Here is a 17,024-nt window from a genome sequence, read left to right as displayed (position 1 = left end):
GTAATGAATAGTCGTGACATAGGTGAGGAGTAAAAGCAAGACGTCATATCTGTTCATCACAAAATTCCAAAGTATACTATGGCTACGGCTTTAGTAATGAATATTCATAAGATACTGCTGACGCGCATCAAAAATCAGCCAATGGTTGAAAGCGTTTCACCAGAATATTAATTAGGGAACTTAAAATAGCGATTACCTTGACGGCTCATGAATATGAATAATCAAGCCTTTGTCGTAGTACGATTACTAAAAGCGTCTTCTTACTGTCTGGCACATCAGCTCTGAAACACCGGCGGCAGGAGAGAAACAGGAAATCAGAATTAAACAGCCGTTAAAGAGTTTAACGTTACCTGAGAATTTCCTGTAATACATTTAGTTTGCCTATATATTGATTCTCTCACATAGTTCGCTGCTGTTAACAATGCTTCAGTGTCTATCGGGAAGTTCGTGTGCGCGTGTAATTGACGGTTATAAGTCTACGTGGTATTTCTTGGTTTTGATACTGTCCTATGCTTTATATTTAATATTCGGTGCTTTGGTGTTTTCCGCGGTCGAGTTACCGTATGAGGAGAAGCTCCGACAGCAGCTTCGCGCCGACAAACAGCAGTTTCTCCAGGATCATGAATGCGTGTCCGACGATAGACTTGAGGAGTTTTTAATGAAAGCACTGGAGGCGAGTAATTACGGTGTGTCGGTTTTACAAAATGCCACTATTAACTGGAACTGGGACTTTACATCGGCGCTATTCTTCGCCAGCACGGTACTTTCTACCACAGGTAAGTGAATACTTCATAAATAACTTCTATAGGACAAATGCCTAATGAAAAAACAATACAAATGCTATGGTGTCCATTATAAACATCATTATAAACCATTAACTGTTTACCATTTTAACCATTACTAAATTCCTTATGTAACTTAAGTGTGTGTTATTTCAAATAGGGCAGTTTTGTATTCTAAGCTTGTTATTCATTTACAGTATATAATCTTGTAAAGTCCTTCTCTTTAAACATTTACACATGAGCCATGATATGACAAATGAGACGTCAATATGACGTCACCACTACAGTAAGGTCGTTCTGTCCTTTCACTGTCAGCTGACGTCTATAGTGTATAATGATGGGTGTGCCCCAAGGCAATAAAAAATACAATAAAATATCACCACTAAGTAACCAGAAAGTAACCACTTATTTTTAACTAACACTGTAAATAGTTCTAGCTTGCATAACACCTGCATTTCTCTCTCTTTCTCTCTCTCTCTCTCTCTTTCTCTCTCTCTCTCTCTCTCTCTCTCTCTCTCTCTCTCTCTCTCTCTCTCTTTCTCTCTCTCCAAAATGTAAGATAATTCATGATATTATGCATGACGACGTATGTATGATGACGTGTATGGATCGGAAATATTAAATAAACTAAAAATATTTAATAAAAAAATCTCTCTTAAAAATATAATTTATTTGCCATATCCTCATAAGCACTCATTGACACAGTATGTTCCTAAATTGTTCTTAAAAGTAGGACCATTTGAATACACCCCGTTACACTATTTTGACATTCAATAAATAGGAAATTATTTTCAGCTGCTAGAAGTTTAACTACATTTATGAAGATGTTCTCATAAAAATAATAAAGCTTGTATCCAATACACATTTCTATCCACAATTACAATGCCACCAGGGAACCAGATGGGATGTCAACCAGCATAAACTGGTAGCTGGTTTAAGCTTGTCCTCCCAGCCTGGCAAAGCTGGTCAAGCTGGCGGACCAGCTTAGAAAGTGACCAAAACACAGATAAACCAGCTTGCTTCACCAGCTAAAACCAAGCTGGGAGACCAGCAAAAACCAGCTCACCATCTTAAAGTATGCTGGTTTTAGCAGTTTTATTTTCAGTAAGGTTGACATCCGCTTTGGTACCCTGGTGGCATTGTAATTCAATTCAAGGGTGTTTGAAGGATAAGCCTGCAGTGTGTACTAGTGTTTCCAAGGCCTGTGTAACCTAATCCAGCAGGATTTAAATAGCTCCACAGGTAACCTTCACAAGGTAACACCCTGAACACCTCTACATACCGAGTGGCAGTGTTTAAGACATGTAAAACTGGTTCATTTAAGCATTTGAGTCCTAGAATGCATTTGTTGGATAAAAGACAGATAAACCACAAGCAAGTCACTGTCTCTGAATGCTTTATGTGATTTATGTGTTTCGCAGGATATGGCCACACCGTGCCTCTGTCAGATGGGGGTAAGGCCTTCTGTATCATATACTCAATAGTGGGAATCCCATTCACACTTTTGTTACTGACTGCAGTGGTGCAGAGGATCATGGAGTTCACTACCCGTAGGCCTGTGGAGTATCTGCACCGGCGCTGGGGCATGTCCAAAACTTTAATGGCAGCCCTGCATGCTGGCCTGTTGGCGATTATTGTTCTGTCCTGCTTCTTTCTTATACCTGCAATCATCTTCTCAGTTCTGGAAAAGGACTGGAATTTCCTGGAGTCGTTCTATTTCTGCTTCATCTCTCTAAGTACCATTGGTTTGGGCGACTATGTACCAGGAGAGGGCTACCACCAGAGATTCAGAGAGCTGTACAAATTGGGCATTACTTGTAAGTGCACAGATGATTTGTTTTTATGGGAACTGGTTTGCCTTGTTCAAAACATTGCTATAATATTTTGAATATTTTTAATTTAATTGCTTATGCAATTAGGGTCTCTGTTTCTTAATATTACATAAAACTGTGTTCCAATTTAGGCCTGGCCTATAATAGCATGCAGATTCCAGATTAGCGTATTATATATAACATGGTGCCATATTATTGAGTATTTTGTATTTTGTTAAAATAAAGGGATCGCTTATGGTCCCCTCACATAAGTTGGGTTCAAACTATCTGTCTTTTTCCAATACAGTGTACCTTATATTGGGCTTGATCGCTATGTTGGTGGTTCTGGAAACCTTTTGTGAGCTGCAAGAGATGAAGAAGCTCAGGAAGATGTTTTACCTGAAGAAGCAAAAGACTGAGGATCAGCTTAACATTGTGGATCACGATCACCTCTCGTTCGCCTCTGTGTCTGACCAGGCAGCCTCGTTTAAAGAAGACAGGACTGATTTATTTCCCGATGATATAATTGGTGCTTCACCCACTCCAACTTCGAATGGACCGACGGAACGATGATATCAATAAGTCCTGTGTCTTGAGCCCCTTCAAGGCATAACGTGCTAATAATATTTCTCCGTTACGGGCATGAATATATTGTAATTATAACTCTGCTATGGAATTAGAAAGAAAGTGCTGTAGATATATACTTGAAATTTAGGTTGAAGTTACTTTATCCTTAAAAAAAGTACCAAAGTTTTTGTATATATTAAAATATAACTATACTAGTTGTCCAAACAGCTACTGATCAGAAACAACGTCACATTGTAGATAAATCTCTGACATATGATAATACATTGTTATTGGTTAAATAGACTTCCTTTACATAATCTGTTTACTGTAATCGTTAGGTTACTTAAAAAGGAAAAATAGCTGGTATTGTAGTTTAGCCGTTGAATTTTAATGCAAATCACATCAAAAGGTTTAATCATATTAGAAATAATATCATTGCCAAATTGTTTTTACATTTTTTATATAAAGTGGCAGGTCCCTCATGACCATACTGTATGTTAAAGTCTGTGTTTCTTCATATAACCACCCAAGTACCACATTAATGAAATTTAGGATATGTGTAAGTTATTGTCTCAAAGGGATTTAGAAAATCAAAAATCAATTGTCTCTTAAAGGGATTTTTCTTTGCCTTAACAAGCCATTTTGGCTCTTTGGAAACAGTATCGTTTGTTGCAGTAAGTGTTGTCTTCCACTTTGTGGGAGATGAAAAGAAGGATGTTCGGTATATCATTGACTGGGTATGTTACTGAAAGAAGTAAGTTATGTTATTTTATCATTGTTTTAAGCTTCGATGCACTTTAACAACTTAAAATAAACTAAAGGTTGTTTGTTGATGATTGTGTTTTTCATGTTATTGCCTATGGATGTTGTTCAGTACACTACCGCATTTGCAGGTGAACATTTGTGACCCTGGACCACAAAACTAGTAATAAGTAGCGCTGGTATATTTGTAGCAAAAGCCAAAAATACACTGTATGGGTCAAAGTTATTGATTTTTCGTGTATTATTAGCACCCAAGGGTAAATTTGTTGTGCACATGGGATATTCAGCCATCAATACAAACATAAGACCTTATATCATATTGGTTTAATGGCAAAAAAAAAACATTAGGATATAAAGATCATGTTTCCATGAACATATTCCTACTGTAAATATGTCAAAATGACTATATGGACAACTTTAAAGGTGTTTTTTTTTCGATATTAAAATTTTCGCACTGATTTCAGGTTTTTAAATAGTTGTATATTCTAACAAACCATACATCAACGAAAAGCTTATTTATTGATTTGTAAATCAATGTACATTTTCAAAAAAATGGCCCATAATACTGGCTTTGTTGTCCACGTCACATTTCTTAAATTCTTATTTTATTAAGACTTGAATCTCTTCAGAGATGTTAAACTTGAGATCATTGCTATATTACAGTGTTTCTCAAACTTTTTCAACGTGCGGCCCCCCCAAAGAAAAGTTATAACAAATGTGTTCTAAAACGCAACATTTTAATTAAACTAAACATATTAAATTATACAAATAGTGCTGTTTGTTAGTAGCCTTATTTTTTTTTGTTTAATTACACAGAATTTATGATAAATTATTTTATAAAATGTCATAAAACTGGGGCCCCCCTGGCACCATCTCACGGCCCCCAGTTTGAGAACCACTGCTATATTACATGCTTGTGTGTTAAAACACTGCCAGGGGCAGATAAGCTTTGTGCACCTGAGCAGCTGTACTGTCTGTTAACAGTTTATCCGCAGGTCTGCTGACTGCTGTTATTTACTTTGCTGTTTAAAAGTGAATTTGATGCCATCCTGTTATAGTGGTGCTGAAAAATTGAATCAAGGTTATATTATGTAAACCATGTAGGCATGCAGCTGTGTCCACCCTGTTACACTTAAACAGGGCAAAATGTCTCATAAGTAGTTCCCAGCCAAGAGCGTCTTACACACACATAAATCAACTCATCTGGCAAGGCATTATGGGATATACAGAAATCTCAGGAGGCATGATAGAGGTTATACTATATGTATTATGTATTACTGTAATATTCTTTATGCGCTTGATGTTTATCCTTTCCAAAGTTACCTACACTGTCAGAAACAATGGTTCCTAGCTGTCGCTGGGGCAGTGCCCTTTAAAAATATGCCTCTGAGTGCAAGAGTGCATATTAGTACCTCAGAGCTAGATATTGGTACCAAATGTATCTGTAAAAAGGGTATTGTCCGGGGACCCTTTTCTGACAGTGTCTTTCTGATGAGAACAGCAAACAAAACATGTTGCTATTTTAGAGAGCTTTTACTTTGCCCATTGTGTGTCCTTGATAAATGCTAATCACCAGAGAGCTTTAATAGTTCACCAACTATTTCTCAATTAATCTCACTCTCCATGACCTGTGTTTACCCAAGCCAAACTATCTAATTTGCTGTCAAACCTCACTGCAAAGCTCAGCATATGCAGCGCAGACCTCATTGCTTTTCCCTGTGATGTTCTCTAAAGTGTAGAGAGACTTATTGATGCCACTTTCAGAAGTTTTTGCTTGGCTCAGCACAGATCTCCTGATTGAGGCTTCAGATGGGTGACGGTCCTTACAGATCGATAAGTGCCAACCAGTTACAATAAAGTCCTCCTCGCTCACCATGCACACACGCCGTGTCGCACACCCCCACTGCAAGCCATCTTTCAAAACCTGGCGGTGGACTGTGAAGCTGCCACACTGCAGGAACAACATCTCCACACAAGATGAGCCGGCGCAATGCAGAGAGAGGATGAAACTCCAGCACCCTGTGTACAGCTGTGTTCCCAGAAAGACAGGTAAAAACTTGTACATTTCATTGAGTGTTGAAAAGCTGAAACAAGTGACATTATAATAACCACAGCACTTTAAGTATACATTTATGAATGCTAAGAATAAATCCTTGATGCCATATACTTTTTGGCAAAACCGATTGTTTCAATGTTTGAACTGCAGGCTATTTTTTATTTTTTTTACTTTTAAGGATAACATAGTTATTAGAATATTTTTTTAAGTTATTTTATTTGCATAATGTACTAAAACAGTTGAAATAAAAAAGTGTCAATGTGTACCGAAGGAGTAAATCTATGACAATTGTATTTATAAACAAACATTCATGTATGTATATTACAAGCATTAACATATAAATAGTAGGGCTGTCAAAAGATTAATTGCATTAATCGCATACAAAATAAATGTTTATTGCATAATTTATGTGTGTGCACTGTGTGTAATTATTGTGCTGAAGAATAAAGCATTTGCTCAAGTTGAGAACAGACTCACCGAGCATTATCTTGCTGTTTTAATCAGATGGCATTTATATAAAAATGACTGGTTGTCTTCTGCAACCTGACAAGTTGAGTATTCAACGCAATTGTTTGAAGTACATCCAACTTATTATAGTTTGTTGGCTGGAAATAATTTCAGAAGTAGTTGTCTTAACTCAAAATAATTGATGCAAACTGTTGTATAAGCTAACACAGTTATCATTATCTGTACACATTTAGTATAGTGTAGACATCTTCAAGTTTTAATTCACCATAAAGATTGGCCCCAATGGGTAAGTTCTGCTGAGCCATGAAGATGTTTGGTTTTCATTTTAATATATTTCTCTCTTTTGACTTTAGGGGAATGAAACAACCTGACATGAGCCCGCGTCGCCTGTCAGATATCAGCCCTCAGCTCAAACAACTGAAATCGCTCGTCATTGATGAAGAGCTAAATGAAGAATTAAAGTCATCGAGATCAGTGGAGTTCATCAACAGTGCGTCTATAGAGGAGCGCATCCTGAGGATTACTGGTTACTATGGTTATAAGCCCTGGAGTGCACTCTACAGAGGTATTAAACTTTAGATTTAACACCCATTCACATGAAGAACGATAATGATATCTTTAAAGATAGTTATGAAAATCGTTTACAAAATAGTCAACAACACAACAACAAGTGATTTTGTCTGCTAATAAATGAGAAAACATAGACCACCGATAAAATCGAAAGTGTTTACTCATTTAAAAATCTAAGAGTTATGGCTAACAAATTAAAATATATTTATTACAAACTTTCATCCAAAGCAAAATTAAAAGACAGTTTGTATACAATTATGTGTTTATTATAGCCTACCATATAATTAAATATAAGGCTATTATTTGATTTAATTTGAGGTATCATATCTGTTAAGACTATTTAAATATAAAATATATATTTCATCATGTTTCGTTATGTTTTATTAAATTCAAGCTCTGCATTGCTTGACATTTGTAATGATTTGTTTGATTCTTGGCGTAAAGTCATCACTGTACCAGTTTATACCAGGACTGTTTATGAGTTTGTATCTGTGATAGATGTTTTAAACGAACATCTTTGCTGATGAAAGTGTAAACACATCGATCAGACCCTTCACACCCCTGCATCAATCTAAGCTTCTTCGCAACCCCTCACAATCTCTCTACAACATGTCTTTGTGATCACTTTGATGAATACAGATGAAGGGCCAGAGACCACAACATCAAAACTTTACTAATAAACTGCTGAGTCAGATCATTTGGATCAACAGGATTAAATCTTTAGCTGAAGAGACTGTTGACGTATCTGCTATGGTATTTGTTTTTAACAGCCAAGCAAAGGGTATGTAGAAGCTGTTCTATGAGAATATGCATGAGAAGAACCGAGACAGAGCCCAGTTCTGCTGATTCATGAGGGGCAAATGAGGTCTCTTGCTTTTCATTACAAAAGACTACATCACGCACAACCCAATTTGTGTGTGCTTTCATGCACAATCAATCACAGGAGCTTCTTAAACACCGTAAACTGTAAATAAAGAATAAGCAGAGAACTCAGTGTATTATAGAATATAATGTAGTATTGATTATTTATAGAGTGTTTGTTGAAAATTAGATGCTGAAGGTCAAGAAACGGAGCTAAGTATGGGACTTAAGTGATAGTTCACCCAAAAATGAAATGTAATATCATTTATTTATCCTCATTTTGTTTTAAACCTGTATGAGTTTCTTTCTACTGTTGAACACAAAATAAGATATTGTGATAAATTTAGGGCTGTCAAAAGATTAATAGCGATTAATCGTATACAAAATAAAAGTGTGTGTTTACATTATATATTTGTATGTGTGTTGTGTGGTATTATTATGTATATATAAATACACACAAACAAAATCTGAATTAATTAATAAATACAAATTATATATTTATTTATTTATTCATACAACAAAATAGTCAAAATATTGATCCACAGTGCACAAATATATTAGGCAAAAACAAACTTTTATTTTGTATGAAATTAATTGCAAAAATAAATAAATAAAAATGATATATTTTATTTATTTATTTATTTATTTATTCATACAACAAAATAGTCAAAATAGTGATCCACAGTGCACACATATATTAGGCAAAAACAAACTTTTATTTTGTATGCGATTAATTGCGAAAATAAATAAATAAAAATTATATATTTTATTTATTTATTTATTTATTCATACAACAAAATAGTCAAAATAGTGATCCACAGTGCACACATATATTAGGCAAAAACAAACTTTTATTTTGTATGCGATTAATTGCGAAAATAAATAAATAAATAAAAATTATAGATTTTATTTATTGATTTATTTATTCATACAACAAAATAGTCAAAATAGTGATCCACAGTGCACACATATATTAGGCAAAAACAAACTTTTATTTTGTATGCGATTAATTGCGAAAATAAATAAATAAATACAAATTATATATTTTATTTATTTATTTATTTATTTATTCATACAACAAAATAGTCAAAATAGTGATCCACTGTGCACACATATATTAGGCAAAAACAAACTTTTATTTTGTATGTGATTAATTGCGAAAATAAATAAATAAAAATTATATATTTTATTCATTAATTTATTTATTTATTCATACAACAAAATAATCAAAAAAGTGATCCACAGTGCACACATATATTAGGCAAAAACAAACTTTTATTTTGTAGGCGATTAATTGCGAAAATAAATAAATAAAAATTATATATTTTATTTATTTATTTATTCATACAACAAAAGTGTCAAAATAGTAATCCACAGTGCACACATATATTAGGCAAAAACAAACTTTTATTTTGTATGCGATTAATTGCGATTAATCTTTTGACAGCACTAGATAAAATATGGTACCCACACAGTTGATAGTGTTTTTTCTATTATCAAAGTCAATGGGTATAAAAATATCTTTACTTTGAGTTCAACAGAAGACAGAAACTCATACAGGTTTAAAACAACATTAAGGTGAGTAATGATGACATAATCTTAATTTTTGGATGAATTATTCCTTTAAGGAGAAATGTGAAGTCTTAATAGTTATTTAGTCTACATTTATAGTTAAAAGGGCTGAATGGAGAAAATGTTTCACAGTTTCAGTACCATGGACAGCACTATGTCATAGGTTCAGTATTGTCTGTGTTGGCGGAAACCTTGTAAACCACTGCTTTACAGGAAATGGTTTGAAATAGTTAATATTGTGGTTTTATAAATGTCAGTGTGTCATTATAACAATATTTTACCAAAATCAAGCTCAGATTGAATCACAAGGTTTCTGACCAGTGAACATGTGGCCGCTGCATTCTGAATCATCTGTAGTGGTTTGGTTGTGCAGGCTGGGAGTCCTGCCAGTGACGCATTGCAATAGTCCAGTCTGGACAGGACACGAGCCTGGACTTGGACGTGCGTAGCATGCTCATTTGGGAAAGTCTAATTTTGCTAATATTGTAGAGCAGGGGTAGGCAACGTCGGTCCTGGAGTGCCGATGTCCTGCAGATTTTAGCTCCAACCCTGATAAAACCTTGGCTACATGTAGGTTTCAGGTGACTTTTTAGACCTTGATTAGCTTGTTCAGGTGTGCTTGATTAGAGCTGGAGCTAAACTCTCCAGGACATCGGCACTCCAGGACCGACGTTGCCTACCCCTGTTGTAGAGGATGAATCTACAAGAGGGGGCGATGCTGGAAAAATGTTCAGAGAAGCTAAGCTGATCCTCAATGACCACTCCCAGGTTTCTGGCTGTCCTGGAAGGCGTAATGATCGAAGTACCTAGACGAATGGAAAGGCTGTGATGAATCTTAGGGTCAAACGATATGACAAGCAGTTCCGTCTTCAGCTGGAGTTGGTGATCCTTCTTCCAGATTTCAAGTACATTATCACAAATTTACCAGAATGACTTTACCAGTAAATACACAAATGTGCTATTCACATTAACTGTTAACCGTTAAAGAAATCATTTACACATCAGAACCAAAATCCCTGTAAATTCTGTCAGAGAGCAGAAACTACACATTAGCCTTTATGTATATAGTGTTAGTTAAGCAAAGAAAATCTTTTACTTACTCAAGAACTTGTTCTTTATTTACTCATCATGCCTAACAAACAAGACAGTTCGAAATGTTTGCAGTACTTCATTCAGGAAGGTGGGGTGGAGCTAATAAGGTTTCACTGAGAGTTTGAGGGTCTAATGGAGTTACTAGGTTTAGTCACAAACTCTTTCTAATACTTTTTGTTGCCACGGTACTGTGCCTGCATGGCCCGAGGTTAACTTCAGGTCTGTGTTTGTTAAACTAAGGTAATTCATTTATGTAGGTTTTTACCAAAAATAATCTACTCAAGAGGTTGTTTGTTGTTACCGCTGAAACCGTCTATAGTTGTGATGAAAATGTATGTTCACCCTTCATTTCATATACGGACATGTCAAATATAATTCACATGAATTTTGTTTTCTGTATCTGCAGAAGAGAACCAATCCAGCAAAGCAAAAGTGGAAGTAAAGGTAGATGGCCGTGGTGCATCAACAGTCAAGTCAGAGCACTCGAACAGACGACAGAGTCTGCGCTGCTGTCTGCACATGACTGCCGTCCACCTGCACAGAGCACTGTGGGGTGTCGCTATGGTCATCTGTATCTGCTTGTCCTGGTCAGGCAGCACTCAGCTGGCCAAAATAACAGTCAGACGCTTAAATGTTCCTTTCACCCTCACTTGGTTCTCCACCTCCTGGAACTGTGTCATCTTTCCTCTTTACTACATGGGTCACCTGTGCTGTACAAAGGACAGACAGACCCCTAGACAGCGATTCAGGTGGGTAGGGTTGTGTTTCATTTCATGTAGGAGGGAAGGGGATAGAGATCGTATTGTGTCTGTGTCCTACAAAACTTTCCTATATGAGAACTCCTTGAAAATGTTCTGTAATACTTTGGATTTTTACAGGCACCTTGACTGCAAAATTAGAGAGCGACTTTTGACATTGCAGTGTTGTGGCCTGGTCTGCTTCGATAGAGATTTCACATAGTCTTATTTCTAAACAGTATCCCATGGCATTTATTATCATTTAATGCACAATTCACTTCAGCACAATCGATTTTTAGGTTAGGTACCGTTTGGTACCTTTACAGGTACCTTAATGACCTATTGTGTACCTTTAAATGTACATTTAAATGTACTTTTGTACCCCTAACAATTACTTAGTACACTGAAAAAAAGGATTCATTCAATTTACTCAAATTTCTTAAGGTTAGTGGGTGCAATTAATTTATTTAAGCTACATTTAAACAGAAGTTTTTTCTTTTTTTTTCTTTTTTGAATGTAGCTTAAATAAATTGATTGCAACCACTAACTTAAAAAAAATAAGTAATTTGAATAAATACATTTTTTCACTGTAAACAATAGGTCCTTAGGCTATAATATTGTACCCAAAAGGTGGATATGGGTATTTCAATGTGTTGTAATACCCATAAAGGTACAAAAAGGAACCGTTCAGGGTAACAGAAAAGGAACAGTTTTGTAGCTGCTTTTTCTGAGTGTATAATGTACATTTATAGAATATATTAAATTATATTCTGTGATGGATTTACAACAGAGAGTGTTGTCAGTTCTTGGGAGATGATGGTCTTTCTCTAAAGACGCTGCTCTCTCGAGTGGCTCCGTTTGGATTGCTGTGGACTCTCACCAGCTACCTGTACCTGCAAGGCCTTCGCAGGATTCCCGCCACTGATGCCTGCGCTCTCTTCTGCTGTAGTCGGGCCTTTGTCTTTCTAATATCCTGGATTGTACTTCGGGATCGCTTTTTGGGAGTACGGGTAAGACCTACAAATTATCTGAAATATAAACTGATACACTGTACAAAATGCCTTTTATTTTATTTAATTTTTATTAAGTGATATGTAAAGATAATCCTCAGACACTGTGATTAGTTTTTAAACCCCTAAAAGCCTAAAAAATAAACTTATCTAAAGGTTTAACAATATAACAATAATAAATATAACATTTCTGTATTCTACTTTGGGACTTTAGCTTCACTGTATTCAATTCAATAAAATTTTATTTATATAGCGCTTTTCACAATTGTTAATTGTTTCAAAGCAGCTTTACATGAGCAGATGAAGGGAAAACACAGAAAATCAATAGATAATATAAGAAGTAGAATATAGCGGCTAAGAATAAACTGTACAAGCGAGCGTAGTAATAATGTAACGTATACAGTTCTAAGTGCTAAGTTAAGCCAATGTTGGGAAAAACCCTGTGGGAAAACTCCTAGGAGGAGAAAAACCCTTGAGAGAGAAACAGAATCCTATTAGCATAGGGGCCATTCGCCATTAATGCAAGCGTCATACGGTATTGTGGTTTAAAATCCGCTCGGTTCCAGACAGGTTAACTATTGCGGCATAAGTATATTACCCAGATGAGTTATGTGAATGCTTTGTTCTGGACAAACAAACTATTGTGGGATAGGTACATTTACTTGACATTTTATGTGAATGCTTTGTTAAAGAAGAATGTCTTAAGTTTAGACTTAAAGTGATCGACTGTGTCTGATTCTCGAACATTATTTGGTAAATCATTCCAAAGCTTAGGGGCTAGATATGAAAAGGATCTACCACCTTTAGACACTTTTGATATTCTAGGGATAATTAATTGGCCAGAGTTTTGTGACTGCAGTGTACGTGATGGATTGTATTCTGATAGTAATTCTTTAAGATACAAGGGTGCTAGGCCATTTACGGCTTTGTAGGTGATGAGTAGTATTTTAAATTGTATGCAATATTAAACTGGTAGCCAGTGTAAAGATGCCAAAATTTGACTTATGTGGTCATCATGTTTACCTGATTTGCGTGACATCCCTGACTAACGGGTTACATAGTCTGTTCTAGAGGTCATAAAAGCGTGGATAAGCTTCTCTGCATCAGATGTAGACAGCATATGGCTCCCGAAAACTTGACGTATTCCTTTAAAGTCTGTGTTAACTCCTACATTGAATCTGTTCTCAATTTCGCACACCACAGAAAAGGTGTTATCAATCACCAAGCTCAATTTGAACAACCTAATCTCACAAAGTTCTGTGGGATAGTCACTGAATTTTTTGCGCATTTTTCCGTGGCATTCTCACGGATCTCCGCATTTTTCCGTGGCCCTGCTATGGACTGTCTTTTTCCGTGGCATTCTCATGTATTGGTTACTTAACTGCTTTTTCCTATTTTCAAACCATTTTCGCTTTGGTTTAGGGTAAGATTTGGTGTCTGCGTTAGTATGTCACTTTAAGTATTGGTTTATAGTATTTTTTCTGATTTATTCTTTTATATTTTCTAAACTTAAAACAATTGTCGCCTGGCGTTGGGGTTAGAGTTGGGTTTGGGTAGGGATGTCTTTTCATGTAAATCTAACCCTAAACCGAAGCGAAATGGTAAGAAAATAGGACAAAACAGTTGAGTAACCAATCCGTGAGAATGCCACCGAAAAAGACAGTCCGTAGCAGGGCCACGGAAAAATGCGAAGATCCGTGAGAATGCCACGGAAAAATGTGCTAAATATTCCGTGACTATCCAACGGAAATTCGTGAGATCTGGCTTATTTGAATGTGTGCCAAGTAAATAAAATAAATTATTAATCTTCGACAAATATGGAAGATTTTTTGCTCTCAAACTCTGGGGGCGTGTCCACTGGCAGTGCTGAAACCACACCCACTCTTGGGATGTTCATGCCTGTCTTAGGGGCGGGGTCATGTTTGGTGGGGCCATGTTCGGTGGCTCCACAATTCAGGGGCCTCATTTATAAAAAGCTTCGTAGAAACCATCCTACATTTGAACTTACGATCATTTATCAAAAATGCGTACGTATGATTCTAAACCGAACATACGCGCAGAAAATGCGCGTACCACTATGTTTCAGATGTGAAATTTATAAATCGCAAATGATCTTGAACTTGTGGGCAGTTGAGCAGTTTCAGATCACCGCCTAATTAATGTCATAGACAAATAAAAGAGCGCTTGTCAATGTTTAAACCCAATTTCGAGCAGCAAGAATGGCTTATATTTCCAAAAACCTGCAGCAATCAGACAAGCAAAAGTGCATACGTCTGTTCAGAGCTTGACATGGCACTAAGCACTTTCAGTTTTTATAAATACAGGATGGACTTTGTCATGGATATTTGTGTATGCACACTTTACAATCAAATCTATGCGTACGCACGCTTTATAAATGAGGCCCCTGTAGCCTACTACATACAGTAGTTCTAAATCTTTTTAACATGTTTCAATAATAAATTTTTAAGATATGTAATGTGTTAAAAACAATTATTTTAACACAGACTTTAATCACAGATTGTGGCAGCCATTTTAGCCATCGGGGGAATTGTTATGATGACATATGCAGATGGTTTCCACAGCCACTCTGTCATTGGCATCTCTCTCGTTGTCGGATCTGCATCAACAGCTGCTATGTACAAAGTAAGAAAGCATAACAAAGCTGGCCGATAGTACACAAACATATTGGATGCCATACACCACTGATTTTATGATGTTTTAAATGATCATTTCGTGCTCTGTTTGGCTGTACAGTAATTTATAAACTGCACGTCTCTCACTTAAGGTTCTATTCAAGCTTGTTCTGGGTAGGGCTAAGCTCGGTGAAGCAGCTGTTTACCTCACCCTCCTCGGTGGAGCTAATTTGGTCTTCATTAGCACCGTACCCCTGATCCTGCTTCTCACAGGGGCTGAAGACTTTGTTTCACCTGGAGATATGCCATGGACAAGCATCTGTGGCATGGCTGCTCTTTTGCTGGGTAGGCTCCTACACTTATTAAAAGTGGCATATTAAATTATTTAATATTTTTGTCAGCTTTGACTGCTTTATTTTCTCCTTTTCTTGCCCTCTTAGTGTTCAACTTCCTCTTGAATTTTGGTGTTTTGATAACACTTCCTACTCTGATATCTTTGGGTGTTGTCCTTAGTGTTCCTGTCAATGCTGGTAGGTCATACAGTATGGTGCCATCGTTTTTAAATCTTAAAACATACAGTAGGGTTCAAAAGTCTAATTGCACATTTCTGAATTGATAAAGTACATAAAACGACATAAATTATGACATAACACATTCCGATTTTACTACGAACCTATGAAAATAGTCCATAATCGATATATAACCGATTCATTTTCTGCCAATTGTTTCTTTGTTGTAAATTGTTTGAACTTACTTTTAAAAATCTCTAACTTTTTTCCAAGTTTTTTTTTGTTGATAAATTACCATTTTATGTATGGACTTCACTCCAATATATTAAGGCGTATCAAAATTATAGTTTGTCTTTACTCTTCAGATCTGTTTGAATTTATAGCATAAATATTAAACTGTGCATTACAAAAGTGACCATACAACATCTTCCATGCTCCAGTCATAGACCGGTACATGTGTGAGATCCAGCTCAACAGTGTACGAGTCATAGCGGCATCCATCATTTGTTTGGGCTTCCTTTTGCTCCTGTTGCCTGAAGACTGGGACCAGTGCCTGCCACACTTACGGTCCATGCTGTACAACCGGGATCAGCCACAAGAGTGTGCCAGAGGCAAGCATCTGGAGACACTTCCCATCAGATTAAAAGAGACCAGGAACTGCAATTCTTTAGTCACTTCCACTATTAACTGACCTAGATGGCATTATATTCACAATTTGTGAAATTGCAACCCAAAACAGGTGAAAAACAATTGTTTTGAGATATGAAAAGATATGACGGAGGATGCACGAAATGTTAAACACAGAGACGGCTGTTGCACAGTGAGAATGTGGGAAAAATAATTTTAAGGACTTTGTTACTAGTGTTCAAAACTGGACCACTGAGTGGGCAAAAGCAATGTTATCAGTAACCACGGCAATATGTTCTATATTGACCTCTTATATCTTATGTAGATTGTGTGTCGCTTCATGTGTTGAAGTAACTTATATATTGCCAGTTTCTACTCTATACCCTGCTGACATACCGTCAACTCTTCAACAAAACATTATACTCTTGATATGTTGTATAATCTCAGACCAGTTCTATACACTCTGTATATGCATTTTACAGTGTTACGGTCTCAACGGTAATCTGTAAGAATGGCTATACTCACCGATTCCTCAGATAAATGTTACATTATATCTATCAATGGCAATACTTTGTTCTAATATTCCTGTGGAATTAAGACTTACTGTAAACCTTTGTAAGGATGGATGCTTTCGTTATTTATGTGACATTAAAATTTAAAAAATACATTCTGTGCTTATTGTCTAATATTTTCGCAGTAGATCTGTTGGTAACACTTTACAATAAGGTAACATTCTTTAACATTAGTTAATGCAGTAGCAACCTGAACTAACAATGAGCAAAAAAATTTTACGAGCATTTGTAATTGGTAGTTAATAACAAAACAATTTGTTATTTTGTTTGTTCATGTTAGTTCCTAACTAATGTGGACAGATACAATAGATAGTTAGATTTCAGCTGAAAATGTATTAGTAATTGTTGAAATTAGCTTTAACTAAGATATCTGAATATTTAAGAAGTATTTTTCA

At 36.0% G+C, this 17,024-nt stretch overlaps 2 protein-coding genes across 3 annotated transcripts; both read left to right on the top strand.

Moving 5' to 3' along the window:
- The first annotated feature begins 239 nt into the window (after positions 1 to 239).
- On the top strand, positions 240 to 3,993 carry kcnk1a (potassium channel, subfamily K, member 1a). Its single transcript, XM_065262788.2, has 3 exons — positions 240 to 776; positions 2,204 to 2,599; positions 2,901 to 3,993. Exons 1-3 carry the CDS (start codon positions 422 to 424, stop codon positions 3,164 to 3,166), a joined length of 1,017 nt encoding a protein of 338 aa, XP_065118860.1. The 5' UTR covers positions 240 to 421; the 3' UTR covers positions 3,167 to 3,993.
- A 1,759-nt stretch (positions 3,994 to 5,752) lies between these two features.
- On the top strand, positions 5,753 to 16,605 carry slc35f3a (solute carrier family 35 member F3a). 2 transcript variants are annotated; one of them, XM_065262709.2, is made up of 8 exons: positions 5,753 to 5,971; positions 6,800 to 7,011; positions 10,948 to 11,290; positions 12,069 to 12,288; positions 14,806 to 14,931; positions 15,074 to 15,266; positions 15,362 to 15,451; positions 15,871 to 16,605. In XM_065262709.2, the coding sequence occupies exons 1-8, from the start codon at positions 5,913 to 5,915 to the stop codon at positions 16,119 to 16,121; spliced, it is 1,494 nt and encodes a 497-aa protein (XP_065118781.2). In that variant the 5' UTR covers positions 5,753 to 5,912; the 3' UTR covers positions 16,122 to 16,605. The 2 variants fall into 2 exon arrangements, with proteins under 2 accessions (XP_065118781.2, XP_073672347.1); XM_073816246.1 differs by lacking the exons at positions 5,753 to 5,971; positions 6,800 to 7,011 and adding an exon at positions 10,649 to 10,781.
- The last annotated feature ends 419 nt before the right edge of the window (positions 16,606 to 17,024 follow it).

Source organism: Paramisgurnus dabryanus, chromosome 1, assembly GCF_030506205.2.
Source record: "Paramisgurnus dabryanus chromosome 1, PD_genome_1.1, whole genome shotgun sequence".
NCBI classification, from domain to species: Eukaryota; Metazoa; Chordata; class Actinopteri; order Cypriniformes; family Cobitidae; genus Paramisgurnus; species Paramisgurnus dabryanus.
The sequence above is the reverse complement of the archived record's forward strand: the minus strand, read 5'-3'. Positions and strand labels throughout refer to the sequence as shown.